The following is a 7084-nucleotide window of genomic DNA, read 5'->3' as shown; positions in this document are numbered from 1 at the left end:
TTGGGAGGCTGAGGCAGATGGATTACTGGAGTCCAGGAGTTAGAGACCAGCCTGGGCAACATAGTGAGACCCCGTCTCTGCAAAAAAAAAAAAACACACACAAAAGTTTGCCAGGTGTCATGGTGTGTGCCTGTAGCCCTAGCTACCCAGGAAGCTAAGATGGGAGGATCACTTGAGCCCCGGAGGTCAAGGTTGTCATGAGCCAAGATTGTACCATTGCACTCTAGCCTGGACAACAAAGTAAGACCCTGTCTCAAAAAAAAAAATCATTAGTTTCCTTTTGCTCTTAAGACAATGATCAAAATACAGTGGGACCTGGCTGGGCACGGTTTTTTATGCCTGTAATCCTAGCATTTTGAGAAGCCGAGGCAGGCAGATCATCTGATGTCAGGAATTCGAGACCAGCCTGGCCAACATGGTGAAACCCCATCTCTACTAAAAATACATGAATTAGGTGGGTGTGGTGGTGCGTGCCTGTAACCCCAGCTACTCGGGAGGACGAGGCAGGAGAATCACTTGAATCCAGGAGGCAGAGGTTGCAGTGAGCTGAGATCACACCACTGCACTCCAGCCTGGGTGACAGAGCAAGACTCTGTCTCAAAAAAAAAAAAGAAAAAAAATACAGTGGGACCAGATGATTTTGTATAGTCTGGCTCTTGCATACCTCTGAAGTCTTGTTTTCACCACATTTTCTGTAGTTTTCCTTCTCCCAGCCATATGCCCTTTGCTCAGGTCCTCAGAGGCAGAGTGTTTACTTCTATGAGGCTTTTGCCCATTTTGTTTACACCAGCACTTTGCCAAGGTAATCCTCACTCATCCCGAAGAGTCCAGCTTAATCCTACATCCTCAGCAAACCCATCTCTCAGATCTTGACTTCCCAGACTCCATCACCTCCCGCTTATGCACTCCTCCAATACCATCCATCTCTCTTCCTAGGACATGATAATTGAATTTCACATTTATTCCTCTGGTTATTCGGTTAATGTTTTTCTCCCTCACTAGACTTTGACCGTCATAAGATACGTGTATTTCGATCACCGTTCTTCAGGTCACCTGGCACTTAGAAGTTCAAGAAATATTTGTTCAATGAAAGAATAAATCTACCCTTCTACAGAATATGAATAGAGACTTAGGGAATTTAAGTGACTTGCCCAAGATCCCATGGCTAGTAAGTGGCAGAGATGGGATTGAACCCATGTGTTCAACTCCAGAGCTTAAGTTTTTACCCATTACTCTGGATCCAGTGCTGCTTAGACTGTCAATGGTGAAGGACCAGTTTTGGGGTTTTTTGTTTCTTAAATTTCTAATCTCTCGTAGGCTAATACTTTTGTAAAATATTTTGATCATGTATTTGGATGTTGTGACAATGTCAAATTATTATAAAAGTCTCTAAATCCTTACTCTCAACGTCTGTGCTTATCACAGACCAGCATTGGAACATTGACCACACTTTGAGTATCTTTAGCACCCAGGGAGCAGAATGTATTACATGTTGCCTCTGTAGCCCTGTAGATAAAGTAGAGAACTGTATAGCATAATGAGCTCAGGAGGAAAGTAGAGAGAATTCCATGAGGGCCCCAAGCATTGGGGAAAGCTTTGTGGAGGTGCTGAGGTTTGAAAAAGGTGTTAGGGCATGATGGAGTATAACTTGGAAAGGAAAGGGCACTGGAACATTCCCAGCATGTGGAGAAGCTAGAATATGTGTAGTGTGAAAAGGGAGACCCCAGCGATACTGACTGCTTAGAACAAGTGGTTTGTATTGAGTAGAGAGAGAAAGCCAAACAAAGTTTTTTTGTTTGTTTGTGTTTTGAGATGGAGTCCCGCCCTAGGCTGGAGTACAATGGCGTCGACTACGCTCACTGCAACCCCCCATCTTCCAGGTTCAAGTGATTCTCCTGCCTCAGCCTCCTGAGTAGCTGGGATTACAGGCACAGACCAGCACACCTGGCTAATTTTTGTATTTTTAGTAGAGACAGTGTTTCACCATGTTGGCAAGGCTGCTCTCAAACTCCTGACCTCGTGATCCGCCTGTCTCGGCCTCCCAAAGTGCTGGGATTATAGATGTGAGCCACCGTGCCCAGCCCCTACCAAGCACAGGTTTCATTATGTTCATTTCTGTCCATAATTTGTTTTCACGTTTCAAGAAGATTTCCATTACTTTAAGGGCCTTTTCCTCTCTTCCTCCTTTAATGAACTTTTGAGTACCTAGAAAAAATTAATATTTTGATCTCTGTTTTATTTGTCATTTGCGTCTTAGCAACACTCATTTGTTGCATAACACGATATTCTTTTTTGGAAGCAGGGTCTTAACTGTTGCCCAGGCTGGAGAGCAGTGGCACCATCTCATCTCAGCTCGTTGCAACCTCTGCCTCTCGGGCTCAGGTGAGCCTTCTGTCTCAGCCTCCTGAGTAGCTGGGACTATAGGCACGTGCCACCAGCCTGGCTAATTTCTGTATTTCTTTTTTTTTTTTTTTTTTTTTTTTTTTTTTAGAGACAGTGTCTTGCTGTGTTGCCCAGGCTGGTCTCACACTCGTGGGCATAAGTGATCCACTTGCCTTTGCCTTCCAAAGTGCTGGGATTAGAGGCATGAGCCACCACACCCGGCCTAGCACAGTATTTGATGATGAACTACGGCACTAATAGTTAATTTAAGTTCCCCTAGTAATTTCAATTATTTATTCAATAAATGTTTACTGAGAGCTTTCTAACAGTCTGACTCCCAGGTAGAATTTCTATTTGTCCATCAGATAGCAACCCTCTCAAGGCCTGTTCTCATTTCTCTGTAGGTAATAAGAAATTCCTTCTTTTATCCTCACTCTTCTCCCTTTGTCCTGACCCCAGATCTCCTGAGCAGTGTCCAGCTATTCTTTTCACTCAGAGAAGGCGTCTTCCTAGCTTATTACCAAATAAGCAAAAGCTGGATGTAATGTCTCAAATGTACCTTCCTCTGAAATATTTATTTGTTCAGAAACATAGTCACTTCTGAAAAATACTTTTCTGAAAACCTAATTGTTAGGTTAAATATGTTTACGGTGGTTTCAAAGATACTTGTATTTTGGAAAGTTTCCACACAGAGCTGTTGCCAAATAGGCCCTCTCTTGTGTTTAAATAGTTCTTCTACTTGACTCTCCGATTTTCTTCTAGTGTTTCACTTTTAAAAATCTCATTGTGTTGGTTGTATTTTTCAGTCAAGTCCTAATTCGAAGCAGAGTCCTCAGGGAAAATGGAAAATACATTCCCAAACAGGTACTCATTTATCTTTTATTAAAAAGCTCCACGATTCACTGTTGGGCAGTAGATATCTGAATGTTTTATAAGGGGACTTTGGGGAAAGCTGAAGGTCGGCAACTTAGTAATTAAGCTGTGGCCTGGTGGTGTTTGCTGTCATGGTGACCTCACCTTTCTTAGGAAGTTGTTTTTAAATGTGACTCAGCTAAAGTGTCTAAAGTGTCAGGTCGCCTGCCAAGTAGGCTGAGAGCTCTAAGCAGAAGAGCATATCCTAAAGGTCTTCTGACTAAGTCCCTGGGGAGTAATTTGACAATTTGCTGTGTCATAGCTCTTAGACTTAAAATACTTTTTTTTCTCCTACTAGTCTTTCTTGACATGAAAATATTACTTCAACAACCCAGAGGATGGATTTTTCAAAAAAACTAAACGGAAGGTAGTGCCGCCTTCTCCTATGACTGGCATGTTTGTTCCCTTCACTCATCTTTAAGGAAGATTTGTAACATGGGTATTTGAGTGGGGTGGGGTGAGTAGGGGAGAGGGCAGGGAGGGTGTCATTTTGTTTAAACGTTAAATTGCAGAAGATAGTAATCTTAGACCTTGGAAATCATCTAGTACAGGGATCTATGGAAGTGGAATTCTCTTTTTCAGTTAGATTTTCTGAGAACCCTAATGTATAAAGTGGATTAAAAAAAAATAGTTGTCAGCTGATGGAGTGGGGAGACCACAGCTGTTGTCCCTGGGTCTCTCCTTATTGCTGTTCTCAGGACCCAGGGTTCTAGGGAGCACAGTTGGAAAAGCATTCCAGCCTGGCTCTCACCCAGTGCCTGGATCCCCTTTTGACAGATGGCTGCCCAGCTTCTGCCTAAATGAGGAAGAGTGCGCTACTTCCGAGACGTGCCATTTTGTTGTTAGATGTGATTGTTTGGTCTACCCTACAGTTTTGGCTCTAACATTTTCTACTTCCACTGATTCCAGTCATGTGAAAAATACAGCATGTTAAAAGTATAACAGGCCAGGTATGGTGGCTCATGCCTGTAATTCTTGCATTTTGGGAGGCCGAGGCAGGTGGATTGCCTGAGGTCAGGAGTTCGAGACCAGCCTGGTTTACATGTTGAAACCTGGTCTGTACTAAAAATACAAAAGTTAGCCTGGCATGGTGGCAGGTGCCTATAGTCCCAGCTACTTCACAGGCTGAGTCAGGAGAATTGCTTGAACCCGGGAGGTGGAGGTTGCAGTGAGCCGAAGTCCCATCACTGCACTCCAGCCTGGGTGATAGAGCAAGGCTCTGTCTCCAAAAAATAAAAATAAAAAAAAAAGGAAAACAAAGTAATTTGTTGTTTTATGTTGACTCTCCTCTCATTTTAGTACTATTCACTTCTTTAGGTGAAATAGCCAGCTATTTTAAACCCATAGGGAAGGTATTATAATTAATTTTTTTTTAAGAGTGACTAAGGTTATATGGAGTTCATTTTTTAACAAGTTTTAAAGAAAATTTACAAGAAACAAAAGACCATTAAATATATGAGAAGTTACTTGACCTCACTAATAATCCATGGAATACCAATTAAAACAAGATATCTTTTTTTTGTTTTTGAGATGGGAGTCTCATTCTCTCACCCAGGCTGGAGTGCAGTGGTGGCGATCTCGGCTCAATGCAGGCTCTGCTTCCTGGGTTCACGCCATTCTCCTGCCTCAGCCTCTCGAGTAGCTGGGAATACAGGTGCCCACCACCACACCCGGCTAATTTTTTGTATTTTTAATAGGAAACCCCGTCTAGGAAGGGGGTTCTATTAGAACTTCCTAGAAATTCTAAGAAGTTCCCTTACAGAAACACATAAACATGCAGATGTATGTGCAAGATAATTGTCGGCAGCATCATTTATCATTTATTGGCAAAAACAATGGAAACAATCCATAGGTCTACTCAAAAGTGATTGGTGTGACCACACTGTGGAATCCTATGCAGACATTAAAAATATTGAGACTGGGTACGGTGACTGACACCTGTAATCCCAGCACTTTGGGAGGCCAGGGCAGGCAGATCACTTGAGGTCAGTTAGGAGTTCAAGACCAGCCTGGTCTGGTGAAACCCCGTCTCTACTAAAAATACAGAATTAACTGGGCATGGTGGTGTGTGCCTGTAATCCCAGCTAGTTAGGAGACTGAGGCAAGAGATTCACTTGAACCTGGGAGGCGGAGGTTGCAGTGAGCTGAGATCATGCCACTGCACTCCAGCCTGGGCGATAGAGTGAGACTGTGTCTCAAAAAACAAAACAAAACAAACAAACAAAAATGCCGAGCGCAGTGGCTCACGCCTGTAATCCCAGCACTTTGGGAGGCCAAAGTGGGCAGATCACGAAGTCAGGAGATCAACACCATCCTGGCTAACATGGTGAAACTCCATCTCTACTAAAAATACAAAAAATTAGCTGGGCGTGGTGGTGGGCGCCTGTAGTCCCAGCTACTTGGGAGGCTGAGGCAGGAGAATGGCATGAACCCACGAGGCGGAGCTTGCAGTGAGCTGAGATGGTGCCACTGCACCCCAGCCTGGGCAACAGAGCAAGACTCCGTCTCAAAAAAAAAAAAAAGGAAATATTGAGAGGGAGCTATTCAGTGTGGAAATACAACCCACAATATATTACTAATAATAAGCATAGTACCATAGTATCTCCGTTTTGTGTGTGTGTGTATGTGTGTGTGTATGTATACACACACAAATACATAAAATTTGTAATGTGTGTATGTAGAGAGAAAGATGGAAGGATATACAACAAATAGTTAAGTGTTTAGATAATGGGCTTAAAAGAACTGTCTACATCATACATTTTTATGTCATTTGATTTTTTTTTACAATAAACTTATTTTAATTATCAAGTACGTTAAAAATTTACATAAAATCAGGGCCAGGTGCAGTGGCTCACGCCTGTAATCCCAGCACTTTTGGGAGGCCGAGGTGGGTGGATCATGAGGTCAGGAGATTGAGAACATCCTGGCTAACATGGTGAAACTCCGTCTCTACTAAAAAAAAATACAAAAAACTAGCCGGGCAAGGTGAGGAGATTGAGACCATCCTGGCTAACATGGTGAAACTCCGTCTCTACTAAAAATACAAAAAATTAGCCAGGCGTGGTGGCAGGTGCCTATAGTCCCATCTACTCGGGAGGCTGAGGCAGGAGAATGGTGTGAACCCAGGAGGTGGAGCTCGCAGTGAGCTCAGATCATGCCACTGCACTCCAGCCTGGGCCCCAGAGCGAGACTCTGTCTAAAAAAAAAAAAAAAATTTACAGAAAATCAGGAGGAAGTCCCTGGCAACAGAGGTAAAACTTAGTGGTTTCTTGTTTGTGCTTTTGTCTTAGATCCTACTATGCTGACAGACATGATGAAAGGGAATGTAACAAATGTTCTCCCTATGATTCTTATTGGTGGATGGATCAACATGACATTCTCAGGCTTTGTCACAAGTAAGTTACAGACCCAGCCGACTTCATGTTACCCAGAGAAATTCAAGTGCCACTGAGATACTAATATCATAGGTCGTATGTTTTCTTGTGTAAACTGATAATAGTCTTTGAACAAAAAATTTACTATGTGATGACTTTTATGGCTTTTGCCCAAAAATGTTCCTAAGTTCATGATGTGGATGCTTTTTAGCCAGATTAGATTCAAGCAAGTGACTTGCTAGCTTGCTTCCAAAACTAATATGGTATTCTAGTTGAGCAGGATAAAGGGAAGCATATTTCTATTTTGACTTCATTTGCTAGGTGTTAGGGTGAGTTTTCTATTTGTTCATAAGTTGATTTGATTTTGATCAATTTGGTTTCTTAGTAACATAGTTCTTTTTTTTTTTTCTTTTTTT

General features: G+C 42.5%; 1 protein-coding gene across 1 annotated transcript in view; it reads left to right on the top strand.

Annotated features, from left to right (window-relative positions):
* EMC3 (ER membrane protein complex subunit 3) overlaps positions 1–7084 on the top strand; it is an 18890-nt gene that overhangs the window by 7024 nt on the left and 4782 nt on the right. The window contains 3 exon segments of the mRNA XM_011952259.1: positions 3189–3246; positions 3593–3686; positions 6585–6689. Coding sequence (XP_011807649.1) covers positions 3189–3246; positions 3593–3686; positions 6585–6689 — 257 coding nt within the window.

Source organism: Colobus angolensis, unplaced genomic scaffold (assembly GCF_000951035.1).
Source record: "Colobus angolensis palliatus isolate OR3802 unplaced genomic scaffold, Cang.pa_1.0 Scaffold34, whole genome shotgun sequence".
Classification (NCBI taxonomy): Eukaryota; Metazoa; Chordata; class Mammalia; order Primates; family Cercopithecidae; genus Colobus; species Colobus angolensis.
The sequence above is the reverse complement of the archived record's forward strand: the minus strand, read 5'-3'. Positions and strand labels throughout refer to the sequence as shown.